The following is a 16615-nucleotide window of genomic DNA, read 5'->3' as shown; positions in this document are numbered from 1 at the left end:
AATAACAAAAATTTATTCTACGAATAAATTGAGATATCAACCAACCTGCCAACGTGGTTTCCAGTTTGCCCGTGTGATCGTAAACGTAGGCAACCTTCCCACTCTGATGAGGATAAACTTTCGCCAATATTTGGCCATCGTCGTTGTAGAGAATCTCGTACGGATGTCTGTTCATCGGTGAATAGTACTGGTACTTGTAGAAGCCGAGCGAAGTCTGGAGAGAGAAGGCATGGATGTGTCCTCTGGGTGTGGTTAGCGACTGAAGAGCTCCGGCCTCGTCATATTGGAGAAGATAATCGCTGCCTCGTGGAGTTGTGACTTTGAGGGGCAGGCTGCTGAACATGTCTTTGAAAGCGTAGATCATCGCGGTACCGTCACTGTATTTTATTTCGTACAATCTTCCGGCTCTGTCAAAGCCGTAAGTTTCGCTGATTTCACCCCACGTCCAACTGGTCAATCTGCTGAACCTGTCGTACTCCAAATCTACACCGGCGAAAATTCCATTTCTCGGCCCCCATTTCACGGGCCTCGCCGTTCTGTCGTAGGTGACGTTAAGGAGCTCTACACGATCGTCCATGAAGACAGCAACGGTGTTCGACTCTCTGTCGTATTCCAGAGAGAGGAGATTCTCTCCGTTTATTCGAAGCTTTCGCCCAACTTGAGCCACCGCTTTCGTGTTTCCACGGTTTTTGTTGCCCTGCACTCTTCTCAAGAAGTATCTCCACTCGAATCTGTTCGCCAAGTCACCGGCTATCTCTGTTCTTTGTTTAGCTGGCACTGGATAGCTTTCGCCGAGCAATGGTTCAATTTCGGCCAATATTGAGTAGGGAACGGTGTCGGTGCTCACTGTATGTAACCAAGGGGTTACTTGACCCACGCCACCGTCTCCGAGAACAATGGTCCGCTGTTCAGCCTCTCCAACTTTCGTAACTACCGACGAGCCCTTGATGAGCATGGAAACAGGCTTTCTATTATTCTGGCCAACCTTGACAGTCGCACCCTTGACACTCAAGTCAAATGCCAGACTGATAACTTTTCCAGTTGGCGTTACGGCACTCGTTAATCTTCCAAATTCGTCGTAATTATAGACGTAGCTTCTCCCGGTACTGTCAAGCTTAGTTTTCAGCAAGCCGGTCGGTCCGTGATAGTCGAAAGTGACGTTGTAATTATCAGGAGTGCTGAGCTCGTGGAGCATCTTCATTCTTGACATTCTCAGCCTACATTTTTGGCCCTTAGTGTTCTCGATCGAATTAACCTGACTTGAATAATCGCGCAGGAGGAACACTTTGTTTCCGGCAGCATCCGTGACGGTGCTCAATTTTCCGTTGCTCGTATTCACGTTGTAGGAAAACAGATAGTTCGTTTCTCCGGTAAGAATATTCTTGGTGGCAATGTGCTGACCGAATCTGTTGAATACATAGATCTCTTGCGTGTCAGGTGAGTATATTTCGTACTCCCTGGCTCCACTGGCATCCGGTATGCTTGCCATGACAGATCGAATTCTATAATTTGCTTGATCGCCGATGTGCACGATACCATCGGGAGAAACGGCAACAGCAGAGATAGTGTTGAACTTTGAACTGGATGCCAGGTAGTGATCAGCTTCGAAACAGTCGCAGCCGCGTTCGAGGCAGTTGCACTTCGATTCTGCCCCGGCGTAGGGTGAAATCTTGCCGTCAGTTCCGATAACTCGAACCCGATTTATCCGCTGAGAGTCACTTTCGGCGATGTACAAGTCGCCGGAAGGAGCAAACGCTATACTCTGCGGCATCACCAGCGTCGCATGGGTGGCCAATTCCGTATCGAAGGTGGTGGACGGCGATGCACAATGAAGTGGACGGCCGGCCACGACCTTCACGCGACCGTCGGGTGCGAGCTGGAGAACCATGTGATCGTCGATCATGTGTAGAGAATTGTCAAGAGGATTTATCGCCAGTTCAGTGGGCCACCTAAGGTGCACCTCTTCGACATTCAGCGTTCCTTCACAAGGTATTGGCTTCCAGTGGGATTTGTGCATGTGATTTCCAATGACCGTTGTTATGATGCCGTCCCTGTCCACCATTCGTATGTTCGTACCATCGGCAAAGTACAGAACGTTGTCAGCTGACACTGCTACGCCTTTTGGATAGGCCAGCTTTGCGTCTCTAGCCAGTGCTCCATCTCCACAGTGTGCCTCGTCTCCGGGAAGACAGCGTTCTCCAGAGCCAACGACCGTTTCCCAGTTGTGCTCTGGGTCTGAATAGTCATTTGTGTCACGGACGCGAATTATCTGGTGAGATTCTGGATCGGAAATATAGAGAACTCCGTCCAATGGACTCAGGGCTACGTGGTAACGGTACGAGACCCTCGTTGCGCTGTAACAAAAAATGGATAATGCGTGTGAGCACGTCGTCTACCAGTAAGGAGACCTGAAACAATTACGTGAAGATGAAAAGGAGCTTACTTAAGTCGGACTACGGTCTTGACAGTGCCGTCGACAAGAATTTTTCTGACAAGATTGAAGTCACCGACGAAAATCGAGCCATCCGGAGCTGTCGCAAGAGCGACTGGAGCTAGCAATCGTTGTTTCGATGCTTGTCCGTCGCAGTCAAAGCAGTCCAATGGTCGTTGATGCCCGTCGCCCATCGAGGTTAAAATAACCCTAGGTTTGTGCTTCAGATAAATGTTCGCGCCGTCGCCTTTCTGTAGTATTCCTTCGTGGAAGTTGTATCTGTGATGAATGTCCAAGTTCCATCCTCCGACTTCCGATATTGACATGTCGTGACCACTCAGTTTAGTTGTCTGCACATCCCAGATCACGTCCTTGCAGTCTATATATTCGTATCCGACTTTGACCATGGCCGTTGTGACTCCGTAAACTCGCTGGCGATAGACGTTCAAACGGTTCCAAGCGTATGTGAATTTTATCACCGGATCAGCCTCGAATGTTTTTTCAAACAAAATACCCTCAATGGTGATTCTCAAGTGAATTAGATTGAGGGATGGTGGAATTGTTTCAGGGGTAAGCTGCAGCTGGATTGTTGACAGATATCCGGCAGCCCTTGAACTGTGGTAGACAAGATTCAAACCGGTACCGGGTATTTGGAGACTTTCTTGAATGACCTGGGACTCGGCAAGAATCGCACTACGGTCTGGACAGGCACCTTGGAAACCATGTTTCCACGTTGCAAGAACGACCGGCTTCATCAGGTCATAATCATGTGCGGCGCAGGCGTGAGGAATGTGCGAAATATGCTTTTCATCGGTTGTAGTCATCACAATTTTATCAATGATAATCACCTGTAACAAGAAAAGAAAATTTCACGTTCGGATTATCGAAAATGCACTACGTGCTGATCGCCTTGATGTTATTTTCAGAACTCTGTCCTACCTCGTTCCACGGAACGAACACGATATGGCTTTGCGCTTTGAAAGGTGACCTTCCAAACTGTAGAGTAACAGCTCCACCGCCGTTGACGAGCAAATCGAACCATCCATCGTCTCGTGTCAGGGTGAAGCCTTCGAGTGGAGTGCTGGTGCTCACCCTGACACCCATGAGGCCGGTACCAAGGGCAGTAACGACGTGACCGCGAACCACAGCAGAACGGCTGTTGGAAAAATCAAATCAATTACAATCGCGGTTCGTAGATTCTGTCGAATAAACAAAAATTACGTCTACAATATTCGTCTTTTTTGTGCTAGAATGGAAAGTATAAAATAAGCGAGACTATGTTCTAAACTAATATCTATCTACTTCTATTTGTTTTTATACAATGCTTCATAGTTCCTAACACAGTCCACTCTCTGCATTTGGTAGAAGATCTTGGAGAGGTGCAGATTGAAATATTTACATTGCTCAATATTGACAACTAGGCTGCGAGTCTCAAGATTGAACGCATATTTTTGACAGTGAGAAATGGAGTTTAATACGTTCGACGGTCTTCCGATATAAAACGGTGGTCTAAGCTATGTAAGAATACAGTTTGGAGAAATGGAACGTCCCCACTGTTGTCTGTGGTCAGTCTTGTAACATTTACGTATAGCCTTCACTCAAACTCCAGTTAGCCCCCTTTATTGAGATATTTAGATACGGCAGGTCTTCGAGCGTGTTACACGTAGATTGCTAAATTATTTTGATGTTGAAACTTGTGCTATATGTATAGAATGACAGATAATTTGTACGATAACAGAATTTTTTTTTTTTTCTTGAGAAGTCTTAAACCTAGGACAACACACGTACAAGTAACACAAATTTGGAAGCGTAACCAAAAAGGCACGAAACACAATGTAGGAATAATAAGGGAACTCAACCATGCAACAAATAGTGTGATGGCAAATGAGCTAGTGATTTGAAAATCTGAGCATATACATATGTCTATAACACATATATAGGCGTTGGTGTAGTCGGCTTACGATGTATAATAATTATAATTGGGCCGCCGCTGCCGTCGTGAATATTGTAAAGTTTACATATAACAGTATTTTGCAAACACACACATACATATACATGACGCATCTATATAGTATATTATATAAATACAGGATATTATGTAGATGCATTATAAAATATTTTGCAGCAGCTACCGTTTAAAACGCTACAAACTTATCTTTTCGATGCGTCGGCTGTACGCCCTCTTACCTTGTGTTGAAGTGATTCCAGAACACACTGACCCAGCAGCACCGATAAAACAGAGCCCAGTTAAAATTTGTGATTACACCAAGAAAATTGACGTCGATTTGGGTGTTCAGTAACGACTATCTATCATCTCATCATTGTCATAATCGCTTTCTCTTTGATCAGTCTATCTTAAGGTTCAACTATTCCTCTATAGAGCATGGGCGTAAGCTTAATATGGTTAACATGGACTCACACATTCTCGCAAGCGTCACTCGGACGGACAAAAGAGGTGCAAGGCACACGCTCGTTCACACGTTCATACAAACATATGTACAAAACTGTTTGGGATGTGATTTCACACGGGTCACAACAACGCACAGATTATCATAATGTATAATAGGAAGGATGACAAGATATATAGTATGGTATACGTAATATATATATGAAACTGATAGAAGAAGAGTGTCACTCCACGCAACACTGATTCAGGACGGACAGTGGTCACACAGTGTTCGCGTACGATGTTTGCGGAACGATTGCGGTTAACGCAGAAGAGCGGAAAGAGAGAAAGAAAAACGAATTGGCAACGTACCTTTCGTTGAAGGTCTCCTGACGCGCGTAGTTTTGCAGACTGCCCTCGTCGATCAGGAATTTCATCCTCTCAAAGAACGAGGCAGTTATCGCTGGAGGCTGCTTTCGAAGGAGGATGTCGATCGGTTTTGGTGCAGAGACGCACAGCTGGCTATCGCGGCAATGATGGTTGGCGCAACATTCCGGGTCTTCACAATCCACAAGGCCATCTAACGCAACAAGGGTCAAGAAATTATGCACTTATGAAAATCACCACAAGCTACAGGCGAATCGTTCAACCATCTCGAGCGGGAACTCACAATATTGTTTCAAAATATCATCCAAAGTACCTTTGTCATTATCGCGGCTGTCGCTACAGTTCTGTTCCAACAGAACGCTGCAGTCCGTTCCATCCCAACCGTCGTAGCATCGGCATTCCCACTGAGCCTCACCGTTCACCCTGCACTGTCCATGTCCGGAACACGAGCTTGGACACCCTTCCATTGTGCAATGCCTTCCATTCCATCCGGTTACACATAGGCAAGTACCATTCTTGCATTGGCCGTGTTCGTTGCAACGAGGATCACATTGTTTCATGTTGCAAAGCTCGCCAGACCAGCCGGGCACGCAGTCGCACGCGTTGTCCACGCAATGACCGTGAGGTCCGCAGTCCAGGTCGCAAAGTTCTGTAATACAGGAGGCAGGAAAATTAGCATCACGATTTGGTGAACCTCAACTCGACACTACGACCGGTAATTACCTTTCGAACAATCGTCGCCGGACCACATTGGTTCGCACAAACATGTTTGCGTCTCCAGATCAAAGTTCCCGTGACCAGTGCAATCCGGCAGACATTGGAGGGCCTCCTTGTCCATTTGACTGCAGTCGGCGCCCTTCCATCCCTTCTTACAAATGCAAGTTCCTTCGGCGCAGAATCCGTGACCCGAACACGTTGGATGTGGGCAGTCGACCTCCTCGCAGAACTTTCCTTTATAACCACGAACGCAGTTGCACTTTCCGTTGGTACAGTGACCGTGGCCGTTGCAATCCGGAACTTCGCATTCGTCATGCCGCAGAGAACACTCCTTGCCCTTCCATCCGGGGTTGCATTGACACTCTCCGTTGATGTACTCTCCCCGTTGACTGCACAGTACCGGACAAACGCTGTCGCTGCAATCCTCGCCACCGAAGCCAGGGTTGCACTGGCAATGCCCGAGCAGACATTCACCCTTTCCGCTGCATCCGTTCGGACAGTTGTGCGTCATGTCTTCGGCAACGATGGCTATGAAGGCGACTTCTTGCGGGTCACCGTCGTCGTTGTAGAGCGACAAAAACCAGTGACCCGGTTCCATGTAGTGCGTAGCTTCTTTCTTGATCGACGGTTGCTGGAAATCGAATCGAAATGTTACGATCGGTCGTGGTGTCACGACACATTTGTATCTGACATGGGTTGATCTGATATTAAGACAAGAGCTGAAAATTTGACAATGCAATAAGAGAATACACGGTGACATACAATGACACTAACATGTGACGCCCGAGATGTGCGAGCCTTGAAACCACTCAGGACTTCCAACAGATCGTATTGCGTGTGAGTCGGAAGAGCGTTTCGCCTCGCGTAAACTCCGATGCTCGCTCCTCGGGGTATGTTGTAGTCGAAACGGACGTAGGCCGCCTCCGATTGGTAAAACTGCATGTTCCAGTAACTGTACGGTGGTATTTCTTTACTCAGACGTTGTCCGAGCGCAACTTGAGCAAAGGTGGTGCCGTCAGGTGGAAAGGATCGAGCTGGAAACGTTCTTGCACCTAAAATGATGAGTGGGTTTTAAAATCGTTTTCGAAATTTCACGCCAATTTTTTCCCGGGATAAAACGCAGTCGTCTGATTCGTAATGACCAGGAATTTCCAAGAGAACAACACAATTTTCAAGAGAAAAAAAATTTAGAATCAAGGGGGAGCAATTTCCTCGTATATTTTCAAATTTATGCTCGTTACTGATATCATATTTACCCAGGGAATTTTGGCGGTAGAGAAAAAAATTAAGTGATAAAAGAAAATGCTCTGGCATTCCCAGCTTAGCTGCAATGATGTGCGAATTGACAGTACTATATTATCAATCAACTTTGTATTATTTTAATTAGTTTATTTGTCGTTACATTTATATTAAATCGCTATATTCTGCGGATGGATGTATTGTTGTTAAAATGTGACGAGAATTGCGAATGCTTCGAAATTCTATGTGATTGTTTAAATTTAATTTACTACCAAAGATTACATTATATTATACGCAATATGAAATACAACATATTTTGTGATCTTACAAAAAGAGGATGAAATTATTTTTTACGAACCCTTACCACGAACTACTGGTTTTCTATTTACAAACAACCACTAATATACAATTCTACTATCAATACACTCATTACGTTAACCAACATTGAGTCACTACTTACAAGTGCAACGCAAAGAACCGGAAGATAAATAATGCTGCCTGTGTAACGGTGTGATAGGACAAGCAAAGAAGCACTGTTAGCTAAAGCGATAGTGTAAAGGTAGAGTAGGAAAAAAAGAAAATAAAAAAAGTAGAGAAGTTAGAAAACGAGACCTCACCTTCGAGAATCAGTATAGTGGGCTCTGGGGGAAGTGGAGTTGTCCCAGTGCACCAAAAACCTTGAGTAGTCATCTCCTCCGAGGAGTATGTAGTCGACTCGCTGAAGTTCAAATCCGAAGTACTACTTAACCAAGATTCTGTCGTTGACTGAGTGAGGTTCAAATCCGAAATACTACTTAATGAAGACTCTGTCGTCGACTCCTCAACGTCTGACAGACCTTTCGAACCATTTATATGAAATGAATTATTAATATTCTGGGAGTAATCTTCGGAGCTGGTAAATGAGTCAGTGTCCTCGTAGAAAGAACCGAAGTTGTCATTCTCAGAGTCGTTAAATAAAGCATTTTCGAAAGAGGTAATTCCGTCTGAAAATTTGTCCTTCTCATCAGATTCCATGCAAGGACACGAGCATTCGCATTCCCCACCCCAACTCGGAGGTGGTGATGTCGGGGGTTGGGGCGGAGGTGGAATTAGGGTGGTAGTTTCATCGGCACGCGAGTTTTCCACAACGCTCGACATTGCCTGTTGCCCCGACAATTGCATTGGGCTGATGTTAATTCCGGGAAAATTGTTAGTTTGGCCATCGGTTGGTACGGATACGGATAACATGTACAACGGGCGCGAAGCTTTATTCGAATCAGCGGTTCCCTCAAAATCGTCCGTCGAAATTGTCACGTTTACAAGTACTCGTCGCGATTGTCGCTGCGATTCAGCGCTTCTGGGCACCTCTACGACGTGTACTTGATGCGTTAATGGATGTTCAGGAATGCTGTTTGAGTTAGATGCGACAGAGTTTGCGTTAGATGATTTCGTAGTTTCATGCTTTTCATGCAACGAGCTATCGCAGTTATTGTTAACTGTGTCCGACCTCTGACTAAGCTTCGTCGGCTCGTGTTGAACGCTGTTCTCACTATCGTCCTCATCGCCATTCAAATTACCCGTATTATCTCCAAACTGCTCACTTCCAGCATTCACAACCTGCAGACTCTCCTTGCGTTTAATTTCTGGAACCTCGGGATTATTCTTCTCCTCCTCCTGAATTCTTACTTCGTTAGTTGCCAAGTTTGAGGCGGATTTTATTTCCTGGTCTGGTACGCGGGCTATCTTGGATTTCACAGTCACCCCGACCTTCTCCTGGTCTAGTTTTATTATCTTTACTTCGTCGTGGCCATAACTAAATACTGGATAATCCCGCTGTAGCTCCTCTGATTTCTCCGGCACGTTTGTAATGCCGGGTGAAATTCCACTGGTAACAAACTCCGACGAGGAATCTTCGCGGGACAATTCTCTCGTTTCTTTTATAACCCCGGAAGACTTCGCTTTTTCCAAACCGGCTGACGTTTCGTTTGACGCTTTGAAAATCGCCTCGTCATTTTGACTAATTGTCGCATTTATCCGTTCATCAGTTTTTCGATTAACTTTTTTACTCGGCGGTTCTATCGCTTCAATTTCAACGGAAGGCCCTTGCTGTGCACCTTCTTCTTCTTCTTCTTCTTCTTCTTCTTCTTCTTCTTCTTCTTCTGAGCTATGAGCATCGCTATCTATCCGAGTTACTACTAAAGGTAATGCCAGTGGTAAAACTTCATCGTTTGCTTTAGCGTCAGTGTGGAATAACGACATATTGACAGACCCGACGTTATCATTATCGGAGAATAAACTACCATTACTTGAATCTATATGCTTACTGTCCAAACTAGATTTATCTACTTCATCTTCTACATTTTCGCTACTGTTTTGTTCTGGCGGCTTATCAAAATCCAACCTCGACTCGTCGTTCCCGTTAAGGTTAATAGATGCCGGATAATCAATACCGGGCGTATAGATCGTCTCCACATCACCGCTGCTGCTAGCGTTGCCTTTATCAACTTCCACGTCCGAGAATGAACCATTTGTTGTCGGATTCCCATCGAGTTTTGGTATCATTTCGGGTATGCCAGGAATTTCCATTTCATCAGAGTTATCGGGTATTGACCGTTCTGTATAAATCTCTGTGCTGACCTCAATTTTTTCATCAACAAACGTTTCAACGCTTGCATACCTACTCACAGCGTCGTCATGAGCAGTTTGAGATCCGTCGGATTCAGGCGCGATTTCTACCGGAGCAATTGTGCTCGGATCGGGGTCCTCCGAAGAAGTTTGAGAAAGAGGATTGACAGTGGTCGTGAGGTTCGCAGAATCGAGAAAAGAGTTAGTAGAGCTAGAGACATTCACATAAAGCACTGGCCCAATGGTCGACGATCCTGACTTTGGAGGTTCCGTTTTTGGCGCCGACGAAACCGGCCCACTAACCTGCACGTTTTCATGCCCACTTAGCTCAGCATGCACACTCCTACTTATATCCTCATGCAAAGAGATCGTTGTCGATGATTCGGGCTGTGCTGGTTCCACGCCAAACTGACCGGTACCAGTGCTTGGGTAAGGTTTTGGCATTTCTGCAGACGTGTCTGAGGCTTGGGAAGTTTGGTGCAACACTGGGGCATGCTGGTTAGGTGTGTCTCTACGCTTGCGGGTGTAAACAGGGTCTAAATTATTACCTCCTGATGACGATTGCTGTCTCGGCCTGCTCGACGACGTCTTGTTCGGCTCTGTGCTCGCCGGCTTCGACTCTGTATTCTCGCCAACGAGAACGGTGCACGCTTTCGTGCCTTGGTTCCAGTTCACCATGTTCGACGCTGCAAGCAAATGCATTCGACAAATTAGTATCCCGCACTGCACTCGGGTCGCTCTGCCTGGCGTGTCGTCAGCTGTAAAACATCTCGTTACCTGCAACGTAGGTGAGGGCTGCCGTCAAACAGAGGGAGAGCATGATCACCACGATGGCAATCAGTTTCCAACTGCACCAGTCGATACCCTTGCGGAGCTGACATCTGAAGCTCTGCCGCCTCATTGGAATCATCGACGGACCGTGGCCGTAGGGTAGCGTCACTCTGGAATTGTGAATAACGTGAAATTGTTTGGAAGCAATTAGCATGGCGATGGTAACGCGAGCGAGGGACGTTGAGTGGTGGTGCGAGTAAGATAAACAAGGGAAAAATTGGGCCAGCTTGTTTTTCCTGAATGGAGTTAGCGCGACTCTCGAGGCTTTATCGTAAATTATTCTTCGGGGAAGTGGAAACCTGAAGGAAAACTTACGAAAGTCCAAGAAAAATATTTAAACGAGATATAGTCAGATTCCGAGCGAAAGAAGGCAGGTCCGTTTGTCTTAGTTTTCAGAGCCACGACGCGACGCAATAAAGATGATCAAAGCCAGACCACTTCACTGCCGGCCTTCAAGTAGTACAAACAGTTTTCGCGCCGGCAACACTTCCCTGGCTTTTCGGGCTTGTGTAAAACTCGAAAGAGAAACCGGGACTGGGATATATGTATACCCATACGTTCTGTATTGTATACTTTGTTACAAAGTCCTCGATACACGGACCCGAGGATGTTCCCGAACTCTTTCGAACTTGCGGACTGACCGCGTTCTGAAGTGTCTCTCCGAGGAAAAGCGGGAAGGAGACACTTGTGAAAGGTGAGTATACCGCCGCCGGAGGAATCCAAGCACCGAACGATACTTATAGCGAGGAACGGTACGTTATTCGAATTCAAAAGTGACAATTGCCATTCACCGACGTTGACTCATTCAGCCCGTATAACAGCCACAACTCCAAAAGCCCGATGATTCATGACGTTGTCAAGTCGAGCAAGGACTTGGCAACCTATTATTTGTTGTTTCGTAGGACCAGCCCAACAATGGGTCAAGCTTGGTTGAGTTTTTCAACGTGTTTCTTGTTGCCAAACAGATACATCATTTATGCCTCGTACGAGCGTCGTGAAAGTTGGTTGGTAACTCGAGACGATTTGTCACAAAATTAGAATAGTAAAACATTCGTAGCACGTTAAAAAATTTGTATAATTTAAAATCCAGCGACTAACTTGTCGGAGTTTAATGCTTACCTGTCCATATTGTTTTGGAGTTCGACTTTTATAGGGCTGTTTCCTGTCGATTGATTCTTGTTATTGTACTCATTCTTCGGTATCTCTGCAAACGAACAAGAGGAGACAAAAGGTTACCATTAGTCATCTGTTTTCTACTATCAGCAAAAGCATGTTACGCGTTCTTAGAAAGAGAAAACCGTGATGGGTAAAATATCTATACCCTGCATTCCTGAAAACTGACTACTCGGAGTAGTGTTCGGTTTCTTCTTCGCTCGGAAATATAAAACGGCAAGTGCAGAATATTATCAAGACGATACCCGGAAAGACCAGATTATTATATTACGTTATATCAATTCCGAGAAATATCACGATACTATTACGATCCGTTGAAAAGAAACAAATTGTTACGGTCTACGATTGCACTCCTATACATATTTGGAAGATGAACATTTACAGGTGTTTAAGGCACTCTAGCGACATCGCCGCAGTTTCGTTGGACATGATTGTAAACGGGGTTGGTCAGCAGGATGGTTTCTTATTACCTGAAGGAAATTCATCGATCCTAAAAATGGAAAGGAATTAATTACAGGGTTCGGTGGGGTGGGTGAGTTTCGGGTTGGGCGCTTTCTTGCGTGTCGAACTAATATCCCTGGCATGCGAGAGAGAGACACGCTAGCTATTGCAGGAGGGGGAGGCTTGGAGTTAGCTGCTAACGTCGTGGCCGATGTTTCTTGCGAGGAACTGCCATCACCAAGGGCATATTCGGGCGCATAGCCACCGCCTAAACCTGATACGCCGCAGAGACGCCCCGTGTTGAATCGATAAGTACATGATTCACCACGCGCGGGTTGAATTTCAAGAAACCTGCATCCTTCCCTAGTCGCGTTTCACGCACCGTGTTGCGGAACCCATGTTTCCTAGACGGAGGCAGGAGCACCCCTCGGCAAGATTACAGGACCTGCAGGTCCCGCTTCGTCTCTGGGTCAGAGTGTCGAGAGCGGTTATTTGCCTCTCCGTGTAATTATTACCCCCGAGAGAGGGTGCATTAATATACCGCGGCAAGGGACGTCGAAGGAACGGTCAATATTCGAGGCTTTGTCTTAGGAGGAGCTTTCGCTCACCCTTTCACCTCGGGCCGTTACCTGCCGTCTGTAACCTGTTACCTGCTTAAACTTCCACTCGAAATATCGAGGGCGTGGGAAGTTCGTCGAGCCACTCGAAGCCCTTAATTGCAAACGGGGTTCTCGTATCTGGTTCTACGGTGATTATAGCGTTTAGTCTAAACGCGTATTCATATTACCTCTCCAGGTTTTCGGATCCGTTAAAGTGCGTCGGCACTCGAGGAGGAGAGATACCGCGCTTCGAAATACGATTTATGCCAGCGGTGCAGCCGTGCACGGTTATAACGGCTCGTGGGAGTGCAACGTTGAGGAGCCATTATCCTAATAACGCATAACTCCGTTAGACGTTTCACGGTTGATTAGATACCATTTCGGCTCTCCGCTTACACACCGGGGGTGCAGTGACTTCCGAGGCTTCGATTCATTCGGTAAGGGAAATCGGCGAGTAGGAAGGCAATCTCGAGTATGAAAAATTCAGAACCGCGAAAAAAGCCCCGATACCGAGTGACCCGCGACTGGCGTCGATCAACCGTCGATCAATCACCGATCGTATTAGCGTAACAAGCCCTCAGGACCTCGCGATACTTTACGAGCCGTATACCATCGGCGAGTGCCGATGTCCGTACCACCGTAACGAACGATTGTCATAAATCATCGAACCTCGGTCAGGGTCGCAGCGGAGCGCGAGTCAGTCCCACGCTTTCAGAGTTTTTCTTTTCAGAAACGAGTCGTCGTCGTCGGGGGGAGCTTGAGTGCCGAGTGAAAACTGAACCCCGTATCTGCGGAGGGTCTGTTAAATTTCGAGGGTTTCAAGGAGCGGTGGTCAATGCCGTCGCGGCGCCCACTTTTAACGGTCTCTCGTAAAGTCCTTAACTCCGTACCCGGGATCCCGTCCTAATACCCTCTCCTTCGCTGCCGAGGCGAATCCTGCAACGACTCGAAACCCGGGCGGGCTGCTGCTGGAAGGCAAGTAATTGATACTTCGCCCTAAAAGTATCCGCGGTTTTATTCCCGCCCGAATGTAGATGCGTCGAAGGTGCGAACCTGCGCCGTGTATCCCGGTCGGCGGAGCTTGACTGTAAATTTTTAAGGTGGAAAACGTTCGAGCTTCCCGTTTCAACGGTGCCAGCGAACACCTACCCGAGGCACGTGGCGTGTGACACGTGACTAATACCGGGGAAAAACTGTTTATCCAGATCCCCTCGGGAACCACCCCTTGGTAAAATAATCCTGCAGGGAAAGAGGCTTGATAAATACCAGAAGAACGAATGTTTCAACTTTCTTTTCCCCCCTTGCAATCATCAGGATCGCGAACGTGAACTGATAAGATAAGCGTGCGAACGTTTTCTCTCTACCCTCGGTAAATATCTCGACGAAGAAGAGAAAGAAGAATCGCCGAAAGTATCTCTCAAAGCGTGACACCGCCGACTCACTTGGTATGTTGTAAAAATTTCCAGACGGTGTCCTGACCAGGCAGGATGGCTCCAGGTCCGGATCGCGTTCGTGATCGCTTGTTGCGTGGCTCCCGGGCAATCTTCCGTTCAGTCGGCTCATTGTAGGATTACGGGGGGGCACATCGGGCGGGCCCCTCGGTGCGACGTTGTCCAATAGACACCCTGAAATAAAAATTTCGATATGAGCGCCAGTACTTTGGGAGTAATAATTATCGTCGCTGAAAAAGTTTCTTCAAATTGCAAAGAGTCCGAGGAAGATGAGGGAAATAAAAATGCAATAAAATGGATATATTATGTGGGAAAAGGGAGGAGGAGAGAGAGAAAGAGAGGGAAAGAAAATACTGTGAGAGAAGTAGAAGTTTGGTTCTGCGGCAGTGTGTTGACAAAGACTTTCTCAATCTCGCTTAATCGCGTGCTCATCTCCTGGCATTATATTTCTTTATCGTCGTCGTTTTATCCCCCTCCTTCGTTCCGCTCTTCGCGGCAATCCCCACGCCGAAAGTCTCCGCGATATTCGCCCGCCATTCGTCTTCCAGTTTGTTTGCACGCGCGCGGCCTTTTTTCGGCAGGCCAAAAGTGCACTTAACCGTTTTTTTTTCTTCTTCTTCTTTTTCTTCCTTACGATCAAACTTCTTGATAACTTCCCAGATTACGATGTACCCCCACCGTCCTATATATACGTATACTTCCAACTCTCATCTTCCCCTATCCGAAAAGAGCATCCTGCGCATCAAGCTTGTTCAAGAAGCGTAATCAAAACTCGTCCGAGGCTTCAGAGTATATGTGTGTAACATATACATCCAGACCTTTAAAATCACCCCAAGAAAATTTTCGGGTGTAGTTTTGGCTCGCATGCTGCAGCTACATATAATCCAAAGTGCTCGACGGTAGAAAGGAATAAAGGATCCGACGTCTGGTTATTGTTGTTAATAGTAGGGCCAGAACGGTATTGTATTTCATTCTATGCAACGTGCAACGTAATACCGTCTTTTTTATCCCCTAGGCATCAGGTATGGGGTACAAAACGTACCTACGGGTTTCGAGCAGGACAGAGCGTGCGCTCGAAGGACAGTCGATTCTGGCTGTTCGAAGAAAATCCGCTCTCCCTTCCCGACAAAAGACGATGGGTACGGAGCACCGGAGACGAATCCGTGAATCGAATTATGCACAGGTCGTTGAGCCACGCGGGCCGGCGAAGTCCTGAATGAGATTTGGAACGGCGGCCGAGGGAAGTACGAGGCATAATGCGGTGTAGCCCGTGCAGAGGTCTACGGGGCTGCGGAGAAATTCCTTACGCGGACGCGGTTTTCAATGGGGGCGCCTTCGAGCCCCATAGAAACGGAACGGCGAACGCGTAACACAATATCACCCAACGATCTTGCGGGCCAAGAGGCCGTGGCTAATGGAATTTATTAGCGAAGGCTCGGCTTGGCTTTGCGAGGCGAATAGTAGGTACTGTCTGCCTCTTTTTTCGACAGAACCAAGATCCAGGTAAACCTCGGCTCGTCTAGGGCCACTCCACCTGGAATCAAGAGGTCTCTCCTTCGCCCAAGAGACACTCGTTCACCTCGTCGTGACGCGAACGATCAAACAACCAGCCCGAGGTTCGTCCCTCTTCGCGATCGGAAGGGAAGGCTTTCCGATTGTTCTTTGCCTCTCGTCGCAGAACCGCGTTGAAAATCTCGTTGGTGAAAAATTCTTGTCGACGAGTGGCGGAGGGAACATGCTCAAGAGCTTGGGAGGGAAATCTTGAAAAATGAGGGAACTCGGAGCTGGGCGTAGAGGGCGAAACGGTTTTAATTGGAAGCGGAGTGGCCGGGGTTGGAGGTAATTTCTTTACTGCTAAGCTTAGTGATCTTACCTACGTAGGTGTGGTCGGGGCGGAGATGGATGGGTACATACCCCTATATGTTCACCCGGATCTATGTATGTAACCAACTCGAGGCGCCTAGTGCACGAGCGATTTCCAAGCGCGGAATTGAGCGTTATTCGCGAGTTTCTTCGGGGTGCGGAAAGGGTTTCGAACAAGGTGATCGTCGCGTCACCACCAACCGTCTGAAACCCACCTGAGCATTACTCAGACTCGACTGACTCCCGATGCAGCTGCTCTTCCCAGTTGATCGCTAATAACCGAATAAGGTATTGCGGCATTTGCGATCGAAGTAGAAGCCTCTCGGTAGTCAGTGGGTCATAGACCTTCTTTTTTTTTTTTTTTTAATTGCGTATTGAATTCTTGTGCAACAGATGTTTTCGTGATCCGGAAGTCTTTCGAGACCCTCGGGGCGAACGTTTAACGCAACGCGAGACCGCCTGCGATCTGAACGTGCAGTGTAACGAGTTAAGA

At 47.0% G+C, this 16615-nt stretch overlaps 1 protein-coding gene across 7 annotated transcripts in view; it reads right to left on the bottom strand.

Annotated features, from left to right (window-relative positions):
* The window catches only part of LOC124184397 (teneurin-m), a 344914-nt gene that overhangs the window by 4310 nt on the left and 323989 nt on the right, over nt 1–16615 (bottom strand). For 5 of the 7 annotated variants that reach the window (XM_046574032.1, XM_046574034.1, XM_046574035.1 and 2 more), the window contains 12 exons: nt 14251–14433; nt 11715–11799; nt 10542–10705; nt 10313–10450; nt 6684–6973; nt 5928–6552; nt 5518–5853; nt 5190–5397; nt 4619–4645; nt 3371–3587; nt 2444–3279; nt 46–2354 (listed from right to left, as the gene is read on the bottom strand). In XM_046574032.1, the coding sequence (XP_046429988.1) occupies nt 46–2354; nt 2444–3279; nt 3371–3587; nt 4619–4645; nt 5190–5397; nt 5518–5853; nt 5928–6552; nt 6684–6973; nt 10313–10450; nt 10542–10705; nt 11715–11799; nt 14251–14433 (5418 nt within the window). Of the gene's footprint in view, nt 1–45; nt 2355–2443; nt 3280–3370; nt 3588–4618; nt 4646–5189; nt 5398–5517; nt 5854–5927; nt 6553–6683; nt 6974–7777; nt 10089–10312; nt 10451–10541; nt 10706–11714; nt 11800–14250; nt 14434–16615 lie in introns of those variants that run through there. The other 2 variants (XM_046574030.1, XM_046574031.1) reach the window with 2 other exon arrangements.

Source organism: Neodiprion fabricii, chromosome 6, assembly GCF_021155785.1.
Source record: "Neodiprion fabricii isolate iyNeoFabr1 chromosome 6, iyNeoFabr1.1, whole genome shotgun sequence".
Classification (NCBI taxonomy): Eukaryota; Metazoa; Arthropoda; class Insecta; order Hymenoptera; family Diprionidae; genus Neodiprion; species Neodiprion fabricii.
The sequence above is the reverse complement of the archived record's forward strand: the minus strand, read 5'-3'. Positions and strand labels throughout refer to the sequence as shown.